Source organism: Saimiri boliviensis, chromosome 12, assembly GCF_048565385.1.
Source record: "Saimiri boliviensis isolate mSaiBol1 chromosome 12, mSaiBol1.pri, whole genome shotgun sequence".
Lineage (NCBI taxonomy): Eukaryota > Metazoa > Chordata > Mammalia > Primates > Cebidae > Saimiri > Saimiri boliviensis.
In genome coordinates this window covers 56,130,537-56,157,381 of record NC_133460.1, presented here as the reverse complement: position 1 = coordinate 56,157,381, position 26,845 = coordinate 56,130,537, and the positions used below count along the sequence as shown (strand labels likewise).

The window sequence follows — 26,845 nt, the reverse complement described above, 5'->3', positions numbered from 1 at the left end:
CTCCTCCTCCCTGTGTTGAGTTTCTGGTCTATAGAGCAGAGTTAGTGTCCTTTTATCCACAAAACAGAGACCAAGCCCTTACACTTCTATTTTTGCCTGACATTTATTTTGGTGATAACATTTTGAATATTTTATTCGTTGGGCAGTGCTCCGTATAGACTTTAGAACACTGCTATTAAATTGCCAGATTATCACACTTGATTTACTGAGTTAGTATTGTTTATTGAGACAAACTCATGGCTTTTTAAAAATAAATCATAGTGTGTTTGGGGGCATATTTCTTAATATGAAGTTTCTCAATTTTCACCATGTGATTTCACCCTGTTTTGCTGCTGTTTTACATTGCATGAAGCATGACTAAATCATCATCAATGACATTTTAAAAAAACTTTTGGGTTATTAGTTCTGGCATAGCTTTTCAATAATGTGTTCTCCAAGACAATATTGTTGAAAACATACTATTGAGATGCCTACTTGTTCATCTTTTCAAGAGTTACTTTTCTCTGTGATTGTAATCACTATCATGTGTTTGTGTTTGTAATTGTGTGTGTGTGTGTGTATGTGTGTGTGTATCTGTGTATTTGTCTGTATCTCTTTCCAAAGTTCAATTCTTCTGTGATTGTTTGAGTACATGTAAACAAATAGAGGTGGCTTCCTGTCAGTTTGGTATTAATGATATGATCCAACTGCAAGAAGTTACTGCAACACTTTGCATCTTAAAGGTCCACAGTGTTTGCACCTCTGCTGTTGGCTTTTGGCCTTTGAGTCCTTTTATCTTGTGGTGAAGGCATGTTGTGATGTAGGCATGACTTGTCCTAAATATATCAGAAAATGATTTGGCTTGCTCCCAGAACCAAATATCCAGTGTTATCCTTTCTAGATTACCTCTCTCTTCCCCATCCCATATGGCTAATATTTTCTGTCTGTGCAAAATACATTTGAAAATGCCATTTCCAAAGTTATTCAGATGGATGCAGGCTAAGTAAGTCCTCACCAATATTTCTGGTGGACCACAGTGGCAGTTATTTGAGTCTGAGCAACTGGGAGCAATCTTTATCATGCTGACTGTGTGTAAGTGAACTGGGCTTAAGTATCTTGATGTATGAAATACACAACTGTGTCTCCAACAGTATTCTAAAGTTAAAGTGTGTGTGTCTAGTTGGGTGGGACTACAGCAGCCTATATTTTAAAGCCCAGAAAAAATGAAAAGTTCCAGAAAAGTGATAAGATTTAAGATGTGGGGTTTCTCCGAGCTGTGCCTGTACATGGCCTACAAACTACAAATGCAGTCACACTCCCTGAAAGGGGACACAATTGGTTCAAACAAAGTTCCAACTCAGAATCATTGTATATGAACTTGTGTGATCAAAGAAGCCTCTTCTCAATGGCATGATTCATCTGGACATAGCGTGAACGGAAACCCTAAATGGTTCTTATTTGCTTGCTTTAGTTAATGAAGTCCCATTAGCTTACTAGGCACAAATGTAATTACCATGTTATTAAGTACAAACTGTGTTCTCATATGAGTCATGCGATTTTTTAAAAATTTCCTGAGGAATGGTACATTACACTTACCAAAAATGGAAGGGAGAGGAGAGAAATATGTATCCATCATATTTACCCGTAATGGATAGAAGTTTCCTTAAAGAATATCTGTTTCAGTTGAATGACCAATCATTGATTGTCTCCAGAAACAGGAAACAAGTTTACAATGATTGAAGGCAAACCCAGATGTCTTCCCGTTATGCACAGGTGGTGGAGAAAGGAATACATCACCTTCCTCCACCAAGCTACAGTCTTCCAACCTGACCAGTGTTTAGTGAGAGATTGAGAGATACCCAAATAAATGGGACACAACTTGAGACGTGGTACTCCTCTCATGGAGGAACGTGATGGAGACATTTCCCCGTGGGACTGAGCCCTGCTAGCCAGTTCTATGTGTTATGTGTTTTATGTTTAGGAACACATATTTCTCCTTGAAGTTTTGCTTTCAATGTTGAAATCAATTGCTCCAACTTCACTAGTGGCACGCTGTTTACATATTGGTATATTTATGTATTCCTACTTAACGCATCTGAGAGATGGCTAGTTCATTGGCTGATCCCTAGCCCTAGCAGAGGTGTGGTCACTCCTTTGATTGGCCTGACCAATGAGAATTGCAGCTTGTTCTTTGAAAGAAAACTGACTTTCTTTCCACTTATTTAAAAAGAAAAGGAAAATTCTTGGAACTGAGGCTTAAAAACTTATCTTTTTTAAAAAATTTATTTATTCAACAAATAGTTGAAATGTGCCTGTTGCATGCAAGGTTCTTAGCCTGCTACTCCAAGAAATTCAAAAGTAAACAATACAATCATGTTTTATACCACTCTATTTAACTGTGGGTTCCTTACAGAAAATACGTATTTCACCATGTTGGCCAGGCTGTACTTGAACTCCTGACCTCGTGGTTGAGGCAGGAGAATTGCTTCAACCCGAGAGGCAAAGGTTGCAGTGAGTTGAGATCGCGCCACCACCCTCCAGCCTGGGCAACAGGGCATGACTCTGTCTCGGGAAAAACAAAAACAAAACGTATTTGCTCCATATAGGAAGTGAGTAAACAAAGAATAAGTTGAGATGTAAAACTAATCTGAGAGCAAAAGAAACACAGAGAGCAAGTATCCTTGAAGAAGGGACCACACTAGCCCTGTGCTTCCAGCTGTCACTGGATGTTTTCTGCTGAAACCAGCAAGGTCAAAGAAGAAAGGATAATTTATATGTTCCTTGAAATGAGAGAAAGTCCACCTCTGCCAAGATGTCCTTGTTGGAATTCTGTCAATGGATATATGGGCTTTTTCTTTCGGAGATTTTCATGATTCTTCACATGACACATGTTGAAGTTTATCTCTGATAAGCTAATTAATTACATCAAGTTGGAGCCAGAGAACTGATTTAGAGTGGCGCACAGGGAGGGAGAATTTTGGCAATCATTAGAACAAAACAAACTTAACACTGGATACTCTCCTAAAGAGATCAGAGATCCTTGGAAAAAAATATACATTCCTATTAGGAGATCAATGACACATTCTAAAGATAGTAGGCAAAAGGGGGAGAAAGTTATGGCTATCTAGAATCCTTCTCTTTTTATATTTTGAAGAAGAGGGGGATAGCATTTTATTTAACCTTTGTGTATTTGGAATGTGTATAGAAGAATTAATGTTTAAAATATCAAAACAATAAAAAACAACCAGTAATGTAGTTCCTGGTGCTTCAGCACCAAGAGCATCTTTATGTATCTAGATTTCTTTCTTTCATTATTTCAAGGGCTGGGTCCATTCTTTAGATTCCCATCTAGAAGGCTGCCTCAGCCTTAGCTCAGTATCTGTAAGTGGTGCTGCCTCACACCTCACATGGGGATGATTTAAACCCCCTCACCACCACTGTCCACACAGGGAACAAGAAGGCATCCTGGAATCCACATGGTATGTGAGGTAACTAGAGATGCTTTTGGTTCCATACACCATCAGCCATAGATTCAAGAAACAGACGATACTTCACTATGCAGACAACAGTCAGTCTAAATTAGCCCATCACCAGATATTGTGCAGGGATATGATGTTTTGGATTTTCTGCATCAGTGGAAAGGTCTTTCAATGCCAATAGGGCACCTCCTGGGTCATTTATTAGCAGTAGGGATAAAGTGGAGAGTGGTGGTGCTGTGAGGATTTATTTACCTCTCAGTTTTATAATCACCTAGCTCACTCAGAGTAGCAGCTATGAATTTAAGACCTTCTATGTCTCAGTCACTTAGCACATAGTACATACTTTAACTCTCTTAGAGACATTGTAAGCTAGCGATTATTCACCCATTTTACAGATGAGAAGCGTAAGGCTTACCTGCATTTACAAAGCCAGGACCCAAATAGCTGAGAACTGATTCACGTGCCTGAGCACTTAACCAGCATCAGGAGCAATCCTGGGACACCAATGTGCTTTACATCAGAGCCCCAAATCTTTCTTCTCTGCCTCACTAACCAGACTAAAGCAAACTCAAAATCTGTAATAAATTATCTTAACCTGCGCTTTCTATAATGCCAATTCTAAATGTTCACTGTAGGCCTATTCTCTAATTCTTGTTCATTGTTGATAAAGAATAATGTATCACATAATGTGAAAAAAGGAAACAGCATTCTATCTGATGCTTGTTTTTTTTTTCCATATATGTTACCAAGATGTTGATGTGGGTCAAACTTTTCCTTTTGAATTCTGTTGTTCAAGTCACGATAGGACTTTTTTTCCACTCAGAATTTTTCTTGCATTTTTATATGAATGCATGTTAAAATGTAGGCTTTTGTAGCTTTAAGGAACTAGCTCCTTCAGGCTCCAGAAGTGCATGGAATTTTTTGTATATGTCCTTATACATTGTTCTGGAGTGTACAGTTCTTTACCCTGTAACTTCATCTCATTAATGAGCAAGGTAGTTTGATAAGAAGCCTGTATTATATTCCATGGGGTCAGCTAGAGAAAATTTCTGATAACTTTGTTGAAAATGAAATACACTTTATATTTTCTTCTTTTTGGTAAGAATTAAAGGAGCAATAACCACATGCATCAAGCCTTCTATATATTATCTCACTTAATTTTCTGAACAAATACTATTATCACCATTATTCAACTCTTGTAGGTAAGAAAATTGAGTTCTAGGGAGATTTAATAACAGTCCAAAGTCCAACAGCTATTAAGTGGTAGTGCTGGAATTTGGACCCAAATTCTGATTGCAGAGCCAGGACATGTAAAAACTGCCTTGCAGGAAAGGAGGTAAGAAGATGTGCAAAATTTAGAATGCTGCCTTTCTAAAACATCATATTGAATTGGCTTTGAAAAATAGATTCATCTAAACTGTATGTGCTCTGACACTTCGCCCTCCTGATTGCATAAAGTTAGAGAGCTCGTTATATTCATGTGAAGAGTTGGCGGAGGGGTGATTAGGAGGTGCCTATGGAGAGCTGCCACTCAGCGCAGGCCGTGCTATTTGCGTGGACTGCTTCTCTCTGATTTGGGAGGATTCGCATTGCTGCCTGTGGTTGTAGGGCAGAACAGTCAAATCTTCATAGCCTTTTGTTATTGTTGAGTGTTAATAATAGCTATGACACAAATACAGTTTCCTCCTGTCGGGTTTTGTTATAGGTGATGGTAGATGTTCTTGTGACCGCAGACAATTATTTTGCAATAATAGTCTGCTCAGAGGTCTCCCAACCAGGTGAACAAAGGTTCACCTGGGTCCTTCCTGTATGACTACAGACATGTTACTTTGTTGATCACAACACTTTCCTGGAATGGCTTACCAGTAGAAAAAAAAAGATTACATGGTGTTAATTACCATCCTTTATATTTTGATTGTTTGGGGTAGCTGAGAACTTCCTTTAGACTGATTCCAAATATCTATTATCTCATTAAGCAACATCTTTTCAGAACAAGGAATACCTCTGTTGTGTCTGTTGCTTCACTCAGAGTCCCAAGTTCGATATTCATTAAGCCTAAATTCTCTTCTCAGTCTCTGCATAAGACATTCTTGTATTCTGCTTTCGATCTGCAGAGAAGTAAACTTGTTTGTTTCATCCATTTATTAGATTAGGATACGTTTGTCTCTTCTGTGAGTCCAAGCACAACGTGGTCAGTGAATCTATTTACACCACTTTGAAATAGGACAATGTATATTTAGGTTCCCACTTCTCTGTAGGGCAAGTTTTCTTTAGGGGTGGTTTGCATTTGTTTTCTCAATTTGCCTCAATTAGGACATGCTAGACACACATCTTATTCAAACACCCTGTATGTTTTTGTAAACAGCAGACTGGAATCGTTAAGTATATCCAACTGCTGACTTAAAGAAAAAACTGTTTGGTTAAATTCAGTTCTTCCTATAAAGGCTGAACATGGAATCAATTTCCATGTCCTTATCAGTGTCATGAAGATGTTCAGTTTGCTTCCACATTGGTTATGGGTGTCTTGTACCATTCCCTGGGGTACTATGTGGTGTGTGTACATGTATGTTTATGTATACATATAGGGGTCCCATTAATGCTCTGTCATCTAATGGAAAACTGGCATAGCAGTAGCTTCATCAGGCCAATAATACTTCTGTGTTGATCACCAGTAGCAGTTTTAAAAGGAATTTATCCTGATGGACTTTGCTTCAAATCATATGCCCATGATGTCAGCTAGACTGCCCCATTATATAAACCTGGCCCTAAAACCTTGATTTGCTTTGATTTCCTCAACTGGGAGCATGCCAGCCTGGGAATTAAGCAGTAGTGCTTAATGATGGCATTATCCAACTAAATGTGTGGGGCAGTAGACATCGGGCTTTGGACAAAAATCTTTGGGGAAAGCACTGGACTAGTGGGCCCCCTATAAACACAACAGTACGGTGTAGCCTCAAATATTTTATTTAGAACATGACCTCACAAATGTGTCTTTTCTTTTCTTTTTTTTTTTTTTTTTAACTGAGCAGTATATTAATTAATCCTGGGAATCATCTTAAGATCCAAGAAGGTACTTTAGGATTTTTCATCGCAAGTGATGCCAAAGAAGTTAAAAGGTAAGAATTTATTTTCATCTGGCTTTCTTTCTGGCCCAACCGTAGACCCCTTGACCGACAGAAGTAGGCAGACTTCCATAACCCCAAAACTCCTTAACATTGTCTATGGGCATCAATTGGTGTAACAAAAACTTCCATGGACTCCTGTTCATGTAGTCAATTCCATATCTTTGAATGAGAATAATAAAATTTTGGAACTAGGGAGCCTAGTTACCCTCTCGTTCATTTTATGGGGGAGAAAATGGGGGCTCAGAGAATTGAATGACTGCTCAAGGTCATCCTGATTTCTGATGACCCAGAATAACGTAACAAGACAATTGGCTCCTTATTGAATTCTCTTTGTATTATATGAGAAATTTACTTGAGAATTATCAGTTTTCTACTGTCCCTGCCAAATAGAATTTCAAAAGGTTTGGATTAATTTCAGATGGAATGTGAAACTGGCTCTATTTCTATTTGTGGCCTCCTGGGTAAGTGGTCGAAGTTGTCAGCTTAATTGTCATGCCACTGTAGGTGCAGCACAGGATTTCATCAGCCTGCGTGTGTCATGACATTTTTATTCGTATCCTTAAACCTGTTTAAGCCACCTAGAAATTCACAGGACCCTTTGCAGCACAACATGGATTATTGTTGTATTTGGTTCTAGCCTATGAACTTGAAGAAATTTTCTAGCAGAAAATGTGATGCAAATGATCAGACAGGTCATTCAGTTCAACTATAACATTCCATAAAATATTTAAAATACATTATTAATTGTGAAGGTCTATCATTATTTATATAAGCCTACTGTCTTCATTGAATGAATTCCTAGTCAAAGCCAGGCCTGTGCTAAGTGTGCTGCATTCTTTATTGCTGCTCTTTAAAATAACCCTGGATGGTAAGTTTTCTTAAACACACAGAGCTTTGGTTTCCTCATCTGTAAATCGAAATAAGTGATTTGTCCAAGGCCAAGAGGTACAGAAGTAAGTGGCAGAGCCCGGATTGGAACTGGTCTTTTCTTTTCTAAAACCCACTCTCTTTCTGGCAAATTTAATAATACTAACAATAAGTTTGGTTCCAGAGCTTGTGCTCTTAATTATTTGCCTGGGGTGAACCTGACACGCTGAGCACAGAATGATGACATGTGACCACAGATACTTATGGTCCTCTTCCTCCCTACCGACTTTAGCAAACTAAGCTATACTGGCCACAGAAGCTTTCAGGAAAAAGAAAATGTGGGCTGATGGAAGAAGAAAGAATTCTTAAATAGGAGGGTTTATTACACGCCAGCAGTATTCTAGGTACTAGGTTCTCTGTATCTAAAACTCATTAAAATCTCACAGCAACCCCATGAGATAGGTAGCATTACTATTTCCCACTTTACATATGAGGAAACTGAGGTACAACTTGGCTAACTAACTTGCCCAAGGCCACACTGCCAGTGAGTAATAAAGCCAGGAAGTTTGGTTCCAGAGCTTGTGCTCTTAATTATTTGCCTGGGGTGAACCTGACATGCTGAGCACAGAATGATGACATGTGACCACAGATACTTATGGTCCTCTTCCTCCCTACCGACTTTAGCAAACTAAGCTATACTGGCCACAGAAGCTTTCAGGAAAAAGAAAATGTGGGATGATGGAAGAAGAAAGAATTCTTAAAACTAAGCTCTCCAATAACTAAAATTTACTTCTGCAAATTGGGGAAAGATTGCCATGATTCAGTTGTTGGAGAAAAATATCTCCCTACTCAGTTCATGGAATCTCCCTGTTCTTCAAGTGTATCCTGAGAACTGGGTATACCTGAGAAGGGAAATTAGGGTGAATGGGACTGAACCTTCCCTCTTTCCCTGCTGCAGTCAGGTCTCCTGGAGAAGAAGCCTGTGCCCTTGTCCAGATTGTGAGACACAAAAGCTTGAAACAGCATCTCAGCACCAAGTACAGGAGGCTGGGGAGCACAGGAGCACTATATATCATGTATACCTCCCAGATAGCAAATATAACATGAAACTCCCATTTGTGTAATTCTGTTTCCTATTGCATCTCTCACTAATGAATGTCACAAATACCAGGCCGTCCAAAAAACGAATTACCTCCTATATTAGGGAGTGCAATATGTCTCATTTCAGTGCTTTATGGTATTCACAAATACATGCTGACACAATCAGCTACAACACCAGCCTGTAATTTTCTGTGGTGTGTGATGTGTCGGAGCAAACGCTGTCAGTTAGGGGATTTCAAATAGATGAAAACTGCAGAAAACCACAGAAAGGACATTGGAGATTTGGATGAAACTAAACAAGTTTTGTAAAAATGGAAAAGTGGATTATGATGATCTAGTATTTAGTTTGCACCCTCTGCTGCAAAAAAGCAACTAAAGAAGTTAATGAATTCTAGCTCATAGAAACCTTCAGATGCAGTGTTTTAGAAAATGATGAGTGAAACCATCCCAGTGCAGTCTTAAGAAGGTCACTTGAGGATGGACATTTGGGCACTTGCTCTTTCCTCCTTGCCACCAAATATTTTCCTTTTTAAATAACCTTGGAACATATCCATTAATATAGGAGCCACAAAACGGTGGCTCAGTGACTCAATTTGGCTTGCACATATGATTCTTTTGAGTCAAAATCTTAAAAAATAAATGAGTTGCCAAGGTGAAAAAAAGTTATGAGCCTTTATATAAAAGTCCTTATTATTGGTTTCTCTTGAAAAAATTGGCAGACCCAACAATACTGGGAAGCATTCTCAAACTCACTCATTAATTCACCCATCAAATGTCTGTAAGTCATTTACATTTAGAAGGCTCTATACAAGGCGCCGGGGAAACAGTGGTGAAAAATGGAGAGAAGTCCCAACTCTCACAGGGCTCACATTCTAGACAGGAAAGAATTACAGTATATTTAAAATTAATGGTAAAAGAATTAATGCAACTGGGTCACTGACTTGGGTTATAAGTGAAAGCTTCTCAGAGGGGATGGCATTTGAGCAGAGATTGAGATGAGGGGAAAGAATCCATCAGGCAGGAATCAGATGGGAAGAGGAGATGGGCTGGGAAGAAGTTCACTGTGGCTAGGGACCCCAAGAAGGAACGTGTGGCTAGGGGATTGCTGTGGGGAGAGTGGTATGAGATGAGGTTAGAGAGAGGCAGAGGCTGACTGGCTCCTAAGGCACTTTATGAAGAGATTGGATGTGTTATAAAATGGAAGTCATAGATGGCTTTAAGCTGATTTGATGTATATTTTGAAAAGGTCATTCTTCCTGCATTGTAGAGAATGAGAGGAATGGGGCAGGAAGAGGAGGTGAGAGACTCACTGCCTACTGCATAGTTTAGGTGAGAGATGATGGCAGCTCAGACTGACAGCTGACAAGGAAAATGGGGTAGATCCTGAGGAGTAGGAAAGGCTCCTGGACAGCCACCTCGGTCTCCCGAAGTGCTGGGATTACATATGTCAACCACCACACCCAAACAAGAGAACTGGTTCTCATTCAGACCATATTTTAGAGAGTGTGCAGGATTCACTCATAAATTAGATGGAAGTAGGGGAAAAAAGAGAAATGAAAGATGAAGGCTAGAGTCAAGGCTTAAATTGTGTTCATTTTAACCAAGGTGAGGGATACTAGAGAAGTGGCAAGTTTTGGCTAGTAGGAAGTTAAGCATTCTCTCTAGGAGATGTGAACTAAATGTACACACAGGGATATCATAAAGGCAGTTGGATCTTATCAGAGTCTGGAGTTCTGAGGATAAGTGTGGACTGGAGATGAAAATGTAAATGTGGGTGCTGTTTCTTGTCCTGGCAAGAAACAGATGACACACTTAAAAAAGGAGGAGAGTTTCATGAAAAGACTGTATAAAGTTTTGGGCAAACAGTTAAGGAAAATCAACAAGGGATGGCTAAGCACTCCAGAGCTAGCAAGAAAGGGGAGCCACCTTCACCGTGGAGATCTGCAGGGTCAAGGGGAAGGAGGGCTATCAGGAGCTGGAGAGAGAGAGGCTGTTCATGCCATTTCATGGACCTGGTGAGGAGAGTACCCAGGGAGTCAAGGTGGTGACATCATCCCTCCCCACCCTCCAGTCTCCTGATGACTCCTCCCACTGGACATGCAGACCAGGAAACCAGAGGACAAAGAGATCACACAGGCCAGCCTTGAAGGACACAAAGCTGGTCTCCTGATTTTGCATGAGGCAAGATCATCAGCTGAAGGCTGCTTGTGGGAGAGGTACAGTAAGCTGGAGCAAGTGGAGAGGAAAGGAGAAAGAGCTGTTTTGGAGTGTGAGAAAACAAGCACAGGAGAATGGGGTAGATCCTGAGGAGTGCGAAAGACTCCTGGAATCCACCAGCTATGGGTTTAAAGTGAAGTCAGCATGTTTTCTTCCTCAGCAAAACTCGGTTGCTCAGGTGCAGGTGTGCAGCAAGGGAGTGGCTTTGCAAGGTGAGCATGACAGAGGCGGAGATGGGTGGGAAAGAGAATGGTGCTTGCACAGAAATGTCACTTGGCAAAGGTCAGCTAGAGCTGAGATACTCTGCCCACTGTGGCTCACCACGGACACCCCCCCGGCCCTGGCCTCATTTCACTCATTTCACCTTACTTATCTGACCCTGGAGGACATTATGCTTAGTGAAATAAGCCTGGCATGGAAAGGCAAACATCACATAGTCTTATTTACATGTGGAACCTACAGAAGTTAAACTTATAGAAGCAGAAAATGGAATGGTGGTTGCCAGGAGCTGGGAGTAGGAGGGATTGGGGAAATGTCCACCAAAAACATGAAATTTCAGTTAGACACTTGGAATAAGTTCAAGAAATCTATTGTTCAATGTGGTGACTATAGTTAAAAATGAATTGCGTACCTGAAAATTGCAAAGGCAGGTTTGTTGTTGTTGTTTTGTTTTATTTGTTTTTGAGACGGTATCTTGGTCTATCACCCAGGCTCCCAGGCTGTAGTGCAATGGCACAATCTCAGCTTACTGCAACCTCTGCCTCCTGGGTTCAACTGATTCTCCTGTCTCAGCCTCCTGAGTAGCTGGGATTACAGGTGCTCGCCACCATGCCCTGCTAGTTTTTGTATTTTAGTAGAGACGGGGTTTCACCATCTTGGCTAGGCTGGTCTTGAACTCCTGACCTCATGATCCATCCACCTCAGCTTCCCAAAGTGCTGGGATTACAAGTGTCAGACACCACACCCGACCAAGACAGTAGATTTTAAGTGTTGGTACCACAAAAGGTGAAAAGTGTGTGAAATAATGTATATATCAAGTAATGTTAATTAGCTTGATTCAGCTATTCCACATTGTGTACAGATTTCAACATGTTGAATACTACACATATATACAATTATTATTTGTCCATTAAAAACTAACACTTAAAAAGAATACAACCTTAGTTCATGAAGTAAGCACACTTTATCTTTTCACAAGTCTATTCAGGCTCATCATCATTTCTTCATTTCTTTAGTATAGACTTTTGGCTCTGATGCCAGGCTGTGTGAATTCAATCTTGGCTTTGGTACTCTCAGTGGTCTGGCCTTGGGCAGGTCACTTAACTTCTCTGTGCTTCAGTTTCCTTACCTGTAAAACAGAAATAATAATGATACCTCCTTCAAAGGGTTGTTTGAGGATCAAATACGTTTAATGCTTATAAAATACTTAGAACTGCACCTAACTTGTAGTCAGTGCTGTATAAATATTAGCTATGTGGTTGTTACCATTATTATCATTATGTGTTAAGAGCACCAAAGAGGGAGGGAAAATGGCCAAAGGAAGTGGAGGCAGGTTACTTTCCCCAACTTGGATACTTTCTCCTTTCCCGTGCTTCCTGCGTCAAGGTAGACTGATTGGGTTCTTAGCCACATTGCCTCTCAAGGTCAACAGTCAGCTAGTATTTCTTTTTCTCTTTATTTTTTTGTGACATAGACGACAGCTGGCATTTAAAGAAATAGTGGAGAGGTTGCTAGGATAGAGCAAGCATTAGGCTTGGATTCAGAAGTCCTGGGGCTGGCTGAGCCCCAGCATGGAATGACTGGCAGTCCACGGCAGCCTCTTAGTCTACAGATGAGGACACTGAGTCCCAGAGATTTTGGCTTCAAGATCTTCAAGACCTCTTGTGGGTCCAAAAGTCTTAACATTGGTTTCCAGTGGGTGCCGATTATAAATCCAAGTCCTGTGAAAACATAAAAAGGAACCTAAGAATCAAATGGTCAAGAATTGTGTTTATTTCTGAAGCCCTGGTCAAGAAAAAGCCATGTTTATAGCTGGCATTCAATCTCCTGTTGGGAGTGGTGAAGGCACCAAGCCAGGGATTTTGTTAGTTCTTGGATCCAGAAGGTTGTACGGTTTGTTCCAGTGAATTGTATCACCTCCCCAGTACTGAAAGGGCACAGGCTTCTGGTGCTGTTCTAGGCACTGTGACTTCAAATAGTGCTTGAATGATCTTTTTTCTTATCCAGAGTATCTTTGACACAGCCAATGCACTGTGGAATCACCTATAGACATTTAAGTCATATTAGGGGATTTTCTTTTTGGTTGCTTCATCTCATTCTCCTTCTACCCACCTATTCCTTCAATAACCTCTACTCACCCCCTTCCAGTGGTCAGCTGAGCTTTGCTCCAACAGTGAGAAGAAACCCCTCATTTAGTGCATGCTCTCAGGGCTGGATAGCATGGGAATTGGTCCAGCCAGCTTTGGAATAAAATAAGTTATGAACCTCCGAAGGAGGTTTGACAGAGGAACCCACTGACTCATGTCTTTCATTTTCCCCTCCCTGCCCTCCTCAACTCTCTCTCACTTCGGCTGACAAGAAAAGGTGCTTTCAGAGTGACAAGGTTGATATTTTTATTTGACTGAGAAAACAACACGCTTCTGCCCCCTCTAATATATATCTGACCAGACTGTGGGACTTTTGGTGTTGCATCTAACTTCCCCACCAAGGGCCCAGGGCTCATTGCCCACATGTTCCCACAAGCAGCATCAAAGGCTGTTTTCAAAAATGAAAGACGAGTGAGCAGACGGAGTGTGTCACATCAGCAACTTTTTTTCCCAGTTCCTTTGCAAATGGAAGTTTATGAAAAGGAGCACTAACTCAAATCACAGAATCCTGTGTTTGAAATAAATGGTCTTGCAACAAACATTTCCGTCTGTAAATGTCTAAACCTTTCAAAAGATGAAAGGAAATTAATGCTGGCGTGTTTCATTAATTTGGCACCACCATGGAGGAAATGTGGGACTCATTTCATTTGGGTGGATTATGAAACGTGTCAGTTTTTCCATTCTCTTTCTCCAGGGCATTTTTTTACTGCAAGGCCTGTCATGATGACATCACAGATCCCAAAAGAATAAAAAAATGTGGCTGCAAACGGCGTAAGTAATGCTTCTCTCCCCGTCCCCTCCCTCTCTCATTCCTATTCCCCAAATTCCTTTTCCTTCCCTTTCCTTGTTAGAGAAACACTAAACATCAAGAGTTTTCTTGAATATGTTTATGTTTCACCCAGCAGTTTAAAGAATAGGAAATAAATACCTGTCCTCCCTTTGTTAGAGCAGGGGATGAAAAATCACCACCGTCAACACCTGGGAGTGAACCACGTGCCTAGTCCCTGCTTCTTCACCCTAGAGGTGACTCAGTAGGTGCGTCTAGTCTAACAGAGATGAGTACGATGAATAATAAGGAGGAGAATTAAGCCATAGAGAACAGAACAAAGTGTTTTTGTATAGCGATTTCCAGTGGATTGGGGACCCCTGACTATATAGGGTTGAGAGAGAAACTAAATCTGAGGACTTGATCTCCAAAGTGAGAGTTGACTCTTTCCATTTGGAATTCCTGCCAGTTTTAATACCACAGGCTAAAGTTTGCAACTGTGATACCTTCAGACTGCCCCCAAGAAATGAACTTTCCATTGTCAAAGGGCTTACATTGCCATCATCCCAAAGGTTGACCTCAGTCGTCATCACTCTTTGGGGTAGACTGGACCGAGCTCAGTTGTTTCTGGCATATCCTGTCTCAAGTCCCTTCTAAAGCAGTTTGCTGCCATGGCCTCTTGAGAAAAATAGGGTAAGTCCAGAATGTGGAATTGTGAGCTCCTGAGATACCACAACTTAAGTGGCCTTTGCTTTGAGAAGGTTGTGCCTTTTGCAGTGATTATGCTGTATTGTCTAATAGAAATCGTTCTCAATCCTTGAAAAACAACAAAAAAATAATGGTGCCATCCTTCCTATGGTGAGTTAGTGTTTTAAAAGCTTCTTATGATCATTGCTTTGATTCTTACCCAAACCCCATGTAATTGGCAGGAGGTGTTATTAATCCCATTTTACAAAAAGAAGGAACTAAGCTTCCAAGTTTGAGAGGATGAGATTGCAGACAGTCACACAGCCATCATACAGGGATTTGGGCACACCTGAAGGCCTCTCTTGATTCTCTGGGTGCTCTCATAATTTTTTTTCAGGAGGGAGAGGCGAGATGGGCAGTCTTAGGTCTGATGAGTAAGAAAAATTATGAAAGATCATCCCATAAAATACTTTTTCATAAGCAGAAGTCAGAAAGAAGAGGTATGCCACTGAAGGAAGGACCTTTTTCACTGTATTCCTAGAGGGGGCTTCAGAAAATGTAGAACCAGTCATCTATAAATATCCCTCAGCTGGAGCATAACCAAGTTCCTCAATCCATGGGGAAAATTCCACTGGTTGCATTGTTGGTCTAGAGAAATTTCTGCAGAAATCCCCTCAGGATGGGGCAGCTTAGGCCCATGGGTTTTCTCCCCTGCTTTCCACTGACTTAACACACCTGGTCTCCTTTCCCCAGACTCTTACCAAGATAAGTGTTTATTGATGTCTCAAAACAAGAGCCTCTAATTTCTTGGGACCTAAGAATTCCCCAATTCTGACAACCTACCAAGGAGAGCATCTAAGAGAGAACAAGGCATAGAACAAACCTCACTCCCCATTCAACCCCCAAAGACTCCCTGAATCAGAAGACTTTCTTCACCAGGCAGTCCATCCCAGCCATGCTCAGTTGGTTGCAGACACAGCAACACAGCAGAGTTGACCGGACATCTCCTAGATCATTTCAATCAGAAGATACACAACAGTCTGAGGGTTGAGGCAAATAAGAGAGAACAGCAAATACAAGAGGCGAACCCTTCTGTAAAGATACTCAAGTAGTGAGGGGTTGGGAAAGGGAGGAAAGTGAGACCAGTAACCCATGGCAGAATATTTGCCAAACCCTCATCCCACAGAATATCAAGGATATAGCAAGACTGTGATTCACACATTGGTTGACTGTTCACATATTTTTGAGTATCTTCTTTGTATGAGGTACTATTTTGGGTTCCAGGAATGGAGTGGTGAACAAGGTAAATTCCTTGCCCTCCTGAAACCTTCACTCCAGTGAATGTAGACAAATCATGATCATGTAAATAAATTCAGAGACATCCAGTGCTAAGAAGAGAGAAGAGACTGCTTAAGGGTTGAGGAATACCGCAGTGGTGCTACTTTATAGCTTGGAAGGTCAGGAAGGCCTCAGTCGGGGTGGTGTCAGGAAGGCCAAGACACAATCCAGATAGGGAGAAGAGCAAAGGCCAAGGTCAGGAGGCAGGAATGAGTTTGTAGTGTTTTAAGGATGGAAGAAAGGCCAGTGGCATTGGGAAGTTAGTATGAGATGAGATTAGAGAGGGAGGGTGTTGCTATGGTAAGAAGTGTGGGTTTTAGTCCTATATTAGGAAGCCATTGGAAGATTTTAAGTGGGGAAATGTCATTATTAGTTCTTAGAAGATGTCCGTGGTGTTTGAATGGAGAGCATTCTCAGGAGGAAATAGTAGAAGTGGAAGGATGAAGTGAGAACTTCTGTGACTCTTGCTCTGACATTGGAATGTCCCTCATAGGACACCATAGGGGAACACAGCAGACTAAATTATCCCTAGAAAAAAGAAATAAGGATTTGGCCTCTAGGCTATTTTTCTGCCTTGGTTCCAGACAAGTAAACAGCAGGAGACCTTAGCTTCATCCTGGAAAGAGAGGCACATAATTGTTTGAAATAATTTTATTCTCTTCATTTCTCTTAAAGTTGGTAAAGCTACTACGGTATGTAATCTCCCATATGCACTGCACCAATTGCTGCAAAAGGCCTGCCTCTACAAAGCCACGCCAGTGTGACAAGGGCCTCGCCTACTTCTCTGTACATCCTCTTCCCTCCTCCCCGAACCTCGGCTTCTTCATTTCACAAAGGCCCTTGGCTATGTGACAATCAGAATTGTCCAAATATTGTTCTTCTTAATTAAAAGGCCATAGAACAGAGGGCATGTGTGTGTGGGGTGAGGGGGTGATTAGAATAAAATGAATTATTGAAAATAAACCTCCCCATGTAAGTCAGGCAAGTGAAAAATTGGAGAAGATACATTTTGGTTGCAAAGAAACTTTAATTAGAAGAAACTAGGATTATTAATAACACACTAGGGGGACTCCCATGCCTTCAAACAGACATTGCTTGTTTGCCTGTCTAAGTTGGAGAAGACAGCTGACCCACATACTCATTTGTCCAAACCTGTTAGTCGAAGGAATTAATAATTCACCCTGGAATGATAGATTCCGTGAGGGCAGAGCTCATGATGGTCACTGGCCCTTCCCCACAGCTTCCTAACCCTTCTTCCCCAACCCAGTCTTCCCCTTTCACTTCCACCCGAACCTACCCATTTCACTTTCATTCAGTAACCATCAACATTTCACATCATCTCATCTGGAGAAATATCAGGTGTGGACATTCCATTTCTGGAAATCCTGTGATTGTATAGCTTAACATTTGCATTTCTTTCCATTTCTTCATAGCTCTCTATCAAGGAAAAGAGTCAAATTCAGCTGTCTGGCCAAGGAGCAAGTTCTGAGGGTCTACTATTTACCCATTTTCTTTTTCTGTATAATAAACCTTGTCTAATAATTTACATTTTTCCCCCAGCCTCTAAAAGTTTGCCAAAGTGTGGACTCCTAGGGGACAAGTCATGTCTACTTTGATGTGTTAGAAGGAATTTTCTTTGACTTCAAATCATTGACATATCTTTGATTTATTCTTTTTCTCTTTGCTGCCTTGGAATACGGCCCCTACTCTATTTTAACTGCACACTGGTAGTGATATATTGTGAGTAAAACGGGTTCCCAGCAGCCCAGAGTCCAGTTCCCCCTGTCTTTCTCTAGAAGCAATACTCTTTTAATTTTCTGTACAGTTTTAGTTTCCTTTTTACTTTTGGTATTTATGTTGCATGTAGCAGTGACATCATGCCACAACTCCTTCATCTCCTAATGCAGTCTACAGAGTAGCCTGGAGCCAGAGAGTCCACAGGGAACCTGCTCTCCATGCATCCTCCCCAGTCCCCAGGCTCTGGTCAGCTTCGGGCACTGTCTTATTTTTCCATTTGAAAATAAGACCTTGACAACAGTGTGTTTCTATTGAAGGCCTTGTCTCAGGACTTTTAAGGGATACTGATTAGACTGAAGTAATTACCACTGTAGCTCTAGATGCTTTATCAGCTGGGGTAATTGTCATGCTTGCCTTTGATAAATTATACTTGGTCTCCTTTGCTATTAAGCTTGAATTCCTTTCCTAAAGGAAACACATTTGCCACATATATATTCCCATGTTGTCATATATATATATATATATATATATATATGTATACATATATATACACAATATGTACCATGATGTAAAAATGCACATTTTTACATATAGGAGTAGAGAGATCCCATAGAGTGATGTATTTATTGCAGTATATGCCTCTCTGTATGAGAAGTGCTTGCTAGATAATTAACCGGTTACTCAACTTTGGGACTGTAAGTATCTCAGTTGTCTAATGGAGACAAGTATTTGCACAGTGGTAATTATTTTCTGCAGTCTATGAAGTTCCCTTGCTTTACAATAAAGTTTTTCTTTTAGTCAGTACTCAGTAGGATACACTCAGTTCCTATATGAGTGTTAGTCAGACATCTTGGAAGATACATTTACCTGTTTAAGGCAGAAAAGCTGACTGAGGTGAATATTCCATTTCCACAATGAGCTATGTCTAAGTCTGAACAAGTCAATGTAAGTGTCTGAGCCTCTAACTTACTCAAGGAATAGGATGCCCTCTCACTCAACAAAATGTGGCCATTGAGGAGGAGCTTTTAAGGCCAGCATTGAGCTTTGGGTCTTTATTCATGTTTGTAAGACTCTACTGAAAAGGAGACCCAGTCTGTGGCATAGTTCAGTCCAATGACTCTGGAATTTGGGGAAGATGTTTCAAATTCAGTCCTCTCATTCCTTTGCAGAAAAAGAGGCAAGTTGATCATCCGATTTGGGTTAATCATCAGTGTTTGCATGGTATAGATTGCTCACTTTAAAAACAAAACACAAGGATGATCTTCTTCAATTCAATGTGCAATCTTGCCAAAATTGACTCTGTGGCTTTCTTCATTGACAGAATCCTTTAACATATGGCTTGAGGGCATGGCCCACTTTCACACCTGCAGAGTTGCCTACTAAATTGAACGCTCCTGCAGAATTGGAGAGAAAACATGATGTCAATCAACCAACAACTCTAGTGCCAAATACTTCTGCCTTCCTCAGCCACAATATGGTCACTGGGGGCAGAATCAACTAGCTCAGCATGTTCTGCGCTGCCAACATTAACTAGCTTTTTCTTTCTCCTCTGTTTTTGGAAAACCACCTGGAAGACCTTCCTTCTTACTCCAGAAGGTAATGGGAGGAATTTTGCTAAGTGAAGATGTCGATTCTCATTTATAGGACTTGGAAGAAGATTCTCTGATTCCCCGTGCCACATCAAAGGCCTCACCTTAAATCCTGGTGGACTTTTTCTTCCGTGGATTTTTGTATTAGTAATGTTAGTTGCTTCAGAGCACATGAAGTGTAGCTCCAGGGTTTATGCTTGGAAATAATCCCTCCTTCACTGGACTGATTTTGAAAGTGAGGTTGTGACCTGCAAAGTATCTATTCATTGAATGGCAGATGTTTTTTTTCTTTCATCCCAGTCTTCCCTTGAATTTATTTCATTTGAAATCTAAAATATTTTTCCCCAGCAGTTGGAAAACTCCACCTGGGCTCCTCAATCCAGCACTGCTTTTTCCTGCCCCTTCCAATCCATCCTGGAAATTAAGATTCTGCAATTGGAAATTGGCTGACAATTTGGTTGCTGATGCAGGAGGCAGATGGTGCTGAGGATAGGATGGAATCCAATTCTTTCTTCCATTCCAGGCTTGGCTCAGAAAGGCCAGCCAGCAGAGAACCTGAGTTTGACAGCCGATTATCCATTTGACTCAAGGAAAGAGCAGTAACTGAGCTGCGTCTTCAGCAGCCCCTTTCCAACAGTTTTCTGTTCTCATTCTCACAGCAGCCTTTGAGAATACAGGAAAAGTTGTCCAAGAACACCTCTGAGAAATCTTTTTATTTTAAACACTCAGGAGTAAACATAGTTTTGGTGATGTCCATTAGGAAAATACCTTTATTTTATCTCTGTAAATAGTACTAGGAAGTCATAATGGAAATATTGGTTGGATATCCACTTCACTGTGGTGAAGAAAAGCACGTAAAAGCTTTTTCTCAAATTGCGAAACTTCTAGGACCTAGGTCTTTGGGGAAGATGAGACCCAGGATCAAATTCTTAGCAACCACATAACCTCATGGACTCTGTGCCCTGGTCCAATAACAAGAACCTTATGATGTGGCCAGAGGGTAAACTGAGTCCCTAGAGCCTTGTATTTCTGCTTTCCTAGAGTTGTTTGCCTATGGGGACAATTAATTGAGCATGAAGTTTCAGGAACCCTAAGATGGAATGATAAATAGCTTCAGTGTTCACACTTGCCAGAGACACACTCTTGTCTGCCCCTAGTCTGAGGAAGCTGCAGCAGGGCTTTAAGGAGATCCTGTCTGTTGCCACTGAAATAGTCCTACTGTGCTGGCTGTGGCTGCAGACCCTAGGCTCATCTCCTAGGACCTCTCACCCTTTCATTTCCCCTACCTCTAATCATCTGCTGTGGATCGTGAGAAGCCATTGAATTGAAATGACACTGCACATATTTCAATTCTTAGAGACAGCAGGGCCCTCTTTCTGCTCCTTTTGGAGAAAGGCTAGTTCCAATTGTCCGTGAACTAGCTGCTCTTCCACATCGATCCACTAGATGTCCTCATAGATCTACTTTGTATTACCATTGACTTCCCGGGGAAAACCTTGTCTGAGAATTGGGATTTGGGAAGGGAACAATGGGTGACTATGTAAGAAGGAAAATTAGCAAACACCAAAGGAGAGAGGATGTTTTGTGTGGCCAGGGAGTAGATAAGAAACTTACTTCTGTTTTAAATAAATCCTGAAACTTTCAAAGTTGCACTTTGAGACCTAACCTTGGGAACTTAAAGTGGAACTCTTTGTATCTAAAATTAACCTTCTAACCTAAATCAGCTCTAGAAGAGGAAACAATCATTGAGAAATGGAAACAAAACACCAGTCATTCTGAATATCCATGACTCCCTGAAACAAAACTGAAGGATTAGGAAGCTGGAGAGAGATGAGTGTTGGTAATTTACAAATTAGGAAGTCCACTGCTTTATTTAGACATAATTTAGTTTTACAACTTGAGAGTATAATTTTACACAGAGAGTGTTCAATTCTTCTGGAACATCTACCACCAGGGAGACAACTCCTGATCAGCTTTTAGTTAAAGAGCTTTTTCATGATTTGTATAATGGTCCAGAGGAGATCTCTTCCTGGCCAGTACTCATATCCTTCAAGCCTGATGAATCAATCACTCCACCAGATGGGAGGTCTTACCTTTTAAGAAAGTGGACCCAGAAGTCTCTAGGTGAAGACACCTGACAGGGAGTCAATGGAAATGGACTATGCCAGCAGTAGCGAAAAAGAGCCACCCTCCCAGTTGGTGGCACCTTGATCTAAACATTCTGATTCATGAAGGTTTGTCAACGTGTGGGGCTCATTTGTTTTTAACTGTTTCTGTCTTGTCTTTGAGCCTCTCATTGATCATTCCTGCTGATTTTTTTTTGTGTGTGTGGTGGTACTTGTTTGTCTTTTGAGATTTATATTTTGCGTTTGGTGTGAGTGTAAAAATGACTGGGAAGGAATGACGAGTAATAGCATGTTTTCTTTTTTATGCATATGCTGTTTTCGAATGTGACTGCTTATAATTAACAGTTAATCTTCTTATAGCAAATGGTTTTTTGCTGCTTCGATGACCAGTTTCAGCCTGTTCCTGCATGCTAACAATAAGAAATTTTAGAACAATGCATGATCACCAGAAATAACAGTTGCAAACAGTCCCTGAGAGCCACTGGTTTGTTGCTGTGTTTCCTCCTGAACTTATATCAAGTAGGAGGTTTACATCACCTATCCTGATCCATTTGCCTCTGAAAAAAATAGTTTCAAAAGTTATTTCATCCCCATCATCCCTCCCCTTATCCTTATAGATGGTATATTTATAAGATCTTTCTTTCCCCATAAATGTGTCAGATTCTATTATTGTGTATAAACCCAAAATGGCACTATGGAAATGAAAACCAGGGACTGTTGCTAATGAGAAGCATAGCATTCCAGAGTTTGATGGGCTTCTCTTCTGCTACAGCATTTGATTAAAAAAATTGTTTTTCAAAACGATTTATCTGCAGTGAAACAAAAAATCATTCTTGTTTTCCTCTTCTGTGTAAATAACAAATTAATATTTCCAGTAAAAGAACTAAGAAGGAGGAAACAAGGGAATGTCTGCAGGTTGTATGCCAGATCTGGATGCATTTAAGATAAATTTGTGTTCATGACTTTAATTGAAGACTTTTTTCCCTTTCTTGACTTTAGCCATTGCTGTTTGTTTGGGATGTCTGGGCATTCACACCATGCCTTCTAAATTCCTCTGATTCAAATGCTATAGTGGAACTTTTTTTTTTTTTTTTTTTGGTAAAAGCTAAAGCTCAAAGGAATGATATACCACTGTTGAACAGGGCTGGGGCTGCATGATGATCTGAACAACAGACTAGCTAGGACACTAAAAGAACATGTCACTAAAAATGTGAGCCAAGTTTACAAGAATGGAGGTGCTGCTGAAGAGATCTCTCATTCATCTCCCCCAGTGCCTGTTCTTCACAATCATAACGTTACCCTTGCTTGACAAATATACTGTATGGCAAGTCATAAAGGTCTTAGAACAGGACTTGACCCATTTGAGAGATTTAAAACCCCTCTTCCTGGTGACTGTAACATTCAAAGAGGGCAAAACCACAAGCCATATTTTAAAATAAAAGTGCAACCATTCTCTACAAAGAAAAAGAAAGAGGCGGGGGGAAACGACTTTTCAAAATGGAAGGTGTGGATGCGGGGAAAAACACCTCCTCAGTTTAGTTTCACTGTTTGGCAGTCGTGCATAGAATAAATGTGAATTCTTCTCCCACCTTGTGAGAGAAGCAGGCCAGTTCATGCTAAGTGATAAGCAAACATGTTTGCCTGTTGTAGCATCAAAATGAGGTACAAAAACCTTCTCTTGTACTGAAATATAAATTGGCTTGAATGGCAAAGGGGAAGGGCATTGGAAACTACGATGCTGACTTCCAGCAACTTTGATAGGTTACCACTCAGTTTGGATCCCCAGGCAGCGCAGAACCTACCATACCAGCTTTAGAAGAGCTATCAATGCTGCATGCAAATTGCATTAAGATATTTCACACAAAACCTGTTCTTTTATTTCATGTTCTCTCATTTTTAATTGATTTTGGCCAATATTTTCTTTATATATATGTATATAAAGAATATGATTATCCACTAGTCTGATTGCTTTCTGAATTTCTATTGGGTGGGGAGAGAAAGGCAGATGTGATCTTCAGATCCTCTCAGCTTTAAGCAGAAAAATACACCCATGAGTAGCTAAATGCATTCCAATAGAGCAACATCTCATATGCTTTTGGTGATTTCTTATTTGTGAGCTGCCTTTAATGTCAAATCTGCAACATTAGTCTTGAGTAGCTGCATTTCTTATATGGACAGATTTGGATATTTGTTCTGTCAAGAGTAAATTTAAATTCCTGTAGCCATCATGTAAACTCACTCTCAGGAAGTTCAGCAAAGGCATCCTCAGATTCTATATTAACACGTAATCGTTTCCCATCTAATTTGATGAAAGCTTGTCCCAGCCTCTGCCTAATGCCCAGAAATGGATGGAAATTAGAAAGCCTACATATTAGATGTTTTTGCATCTTGCAAAGACCATTTATTATGCCAAATAAGCAATTAATTTAATTGATTGGCAGTGTATATATTTTGTCCTCCTGTATTCATCGTATCAGGGGAAAAGTGTTGTTACATTTTTTGCTGTCTGTAATTTGCTCTTCTTCCCATTTCAAGAACCCGAGTGTATTCAACCATGCCCTTTTCCTGTGGTCACCGCTTTACTTAGGGAAGAAAAATCATGTGCAACAGCCTTGGGGGACGATAAAGGCAATTTATATTTTCGCTGCTTTTTTGATGTACAACCAAACTGTTACCAACAATCACTCTGCATTTTTTTCTGGGTCAAGACTGTTAAAGTGAACTAAGACCTGTGTTAAATCCCTTCAGCTCCCTTCCAGCTGCCTTGCTGTGTGTGACCTTGCCATTAACTACCGCTCTTCCTCTCCTCCATCCAACCACACGTTTATAGCCAAGATGTCCATCTACAAGAGAATGAGACGGGCATGTTGTTTTGATTGCGGACGTTCTGAGCGTGACTGCTCGTGCATGTCAGGCCGTGTGCGTGGTAACGTGGACACCCTTGAGAGAGCCTTCCCACTTTCTTCTGTCTCTGTTAATGATTGCTCCACCAGTTTCCGTGCCTGTAAGTTTAACCTCGACACACACCGTTCCGTGTTTGTGCTGTCTGTGGTATCATCCCTGTTTTGTGCTGTGCCCTGTGGTTGTGAGTCAGTCGGGCTGATGTCTTCTTCCCAGTGTGAATTCCTGTGTGGTGACATGTTACCCCAGCTGCCTGTGTCTCTGTGGACGTGCTGAGGAAGGACTCCCTTCTGATTTTCTTAACTTGTGCTTCTCGTAATAGCCTGCAGGACTGTGATATTACCATCTGGTGATATCTTTCCTCTCTCTCCTTTAAATAAATATAAATGGAAATTAAAGTGACAGCGTATCACCCACTGTATTAATACAGAGATATGTGGAAGTGTACATCTTAATATTTTGGGAATGGCTGTAAATTGAATTGTATCAAAGGGAGGAAGGAAAAGGTGTAGAGAGAACAAGCCAGCTCTAGCATTAAATTGCTTTTAGTGAGCTTAGTTTATTAGATTGGTCCCAAAATGCAACAGAGTTTTGTTGCAGATGGGTATATATATATATATAAATATTTGTAATTTTTTTTTTCTTTTTACAGTGTCTCTCTAACCTGTGCCTCATTCCTCCAGTGCCAGATTTTGTCTTTTGTTCTGGGAAACAGTATTCTGTGCCTGTCAGCCTGCATGGGCTGGTGGATTCCAGAGCTTTTTCTCAGAAAGATGACTATTTTAAAGAACTGTTTTATTAATCTCTTTTATTTGTCCAACAGTATAGTCCTTGTATAACTAAGGTGTCTTGTAGCAATTGTGATTCCAAATACCAACAAAAAATGTAAGTCAGAAACCTCTGTGATTTCCCTGAGTCCATGGCAAAGGCCTCTGATGTCAGTCTTCTTTGTATCCACAAGCTCAGAGATGTTAAAGAACCTGTCAAGGTTATGCAGCTAGTAGCTGGCAAGGCTGAGATGTGCCAGTTTCCTGAGACCTCCCTTATCCTTGCCTTCACCATATACTTTACTGTTTTGCTGATACGGTTCATCAGTGAAGTTTCTGGAGTGCCAGTTTGAGACCCTGGGACTGTGGGTCTTGGTCCAAGGGCAGAAGAGGCTGTGGTTCCACTGCAGGGCTTTACCTGAAGTATAACTGTAACTGGTTTTCACTTTTTGGTAGCATAGAAGGTAGGGGATGGTTCTCGTTTCTGCATTTCATCCTTTCCTCTTTAAAGCATCCAACACATTGATTGCTAACCTCTTGCTGTCTGTCCTCTCACCTTCCAAGTGCTCAGAGCTGGTTGAGCTAAACTTTCCCCAGAAGGGGTAGGTGTACACTGATGACAGGAGGAAGACGAGCATTGAGCTCTTAAGCGTTTATTCCCATGGAAAATGAACTGGCTTGACTCCCCTGTGCCAGTGTTGAGGCTGGTTTCAGTGGAGTGCGCCTGTGTGGCAGGGATCCATGAGGCCTCCAGGGCTGAGGGAGCTGGGACTTCACTGTGTGTCATGCTGGGTGCTGATGTCTGGGCCTGACGTTCAAGTGCGAAGCATGATCTGTGCATCTAGCAGTATTAGAAGCATTTGGAAAGCTTTGATCTAGGACTGGAGAGTCATCCTCTCTGATTCACGATTTCCTGTTCCTCTAAAGCAGTGCCAAGGGACAGGATTCACTTCAAAGTAATACCTAAAGGAGGTTGCATTGAGAGGGATTGTGGACTGCCACACGGGCCTAAAATCTTGGAAAGGTTTCTATTAAAATCCTTGGATGCTGCCATATGAATCCTTATCACTTTATTCACCCCTCAAGAGCTCTTTGTGGTTTATATGCCACTACAGGGAACTCATCTGTCTACTATGTGCAGAAAGACACCAAGTTCAAAGACGGGTGCTGGGGAGGAAGAGCAGAGGAGGGCCTGAGGTGGCACAGTTTGGTCACATCTTTTTGACTGATGGTGGTGAAAGTAACCATAAGCCACCCGGGTTACCCTCTGCCTAATGCACAACTTATGTTCTTAAATAAACATGAGGCTCTAAAACCTTGGCCTAGATTCAGCGGAGAAAAGAAAGGAGCCACTCTGGCTCTGAGCTAGGGCCCCATGGACATGTCCTGGCACTGGCCAGCAATACCAATCACAGCAAACTCTATGTCCCCCGCATAGACCCCATGGTGCCCAGAATGTGTAGTTTTCATTATATCCAAGAGAAACCATAATTAGAGGGATTTCTCAGCTGTGCAACTTAATCCAAGCATTGATGGAGGCCAGGGAGAAGAAAAACTTGGGGTGGGATTGTCCCATCCTCTAAGAAACATTCTGTGAGTGGCATGTTGTCCCTCCTGTGCCTCCAAAATCAGCCCCCACCAGGGAACACGTGGAGCTTTGGGCTGCATGTTGAAGCCTTAACTGGTATTGACAGCTCAGGGGGCGGTTTGCCTTCTCTGTTTCATCAGTCATCCTGCCGCCACCACTCCATCAAACAAAAGCCGATTTCATCCATCCCTATGTGAGACCACTCACCTTTG

At 41.1% G+C, this 26,845-nt stretch overlaps 1 protein-coding gene across 30 annotated transcripts in view; it reads left to right on the top strand.

Annotated features, from left to right (window-relative positions):
* The window catches only part of KCNMA1 (potassium calcium-activated channel subfamily M alpha 1), a 765,877-nt gene that overhangs the window by 617,824 nt on the left and 121,208 nt on the right, over window positions 1–26,845 (top strand). For 17 of the 30 annotated variants that reach the window (XM_010350447.3, XM_074382452.1, XM_010350448.3 and 14 more), the window contains 2 exons: window positions 6,488–6,574; window positions 13,829–13,905. In XM_010350447.3, the coding sequence (XP_010348749.2) occupies window positions 6,488–6,574; window positions 13,829–13,905 (164 nt within the window). Of the gene's footprint in view, window positions 1–6,487; window positions 6,575–13,828; window positions 13,906–24,207; window positions 24,382–26,845 lie in introns of all 30 variants that reach the window. The other 13 variants (XM_074382450.1, XM_074382449.1, XM_074382451.1 and 10 more) reach the window with 1 other exon arrangement.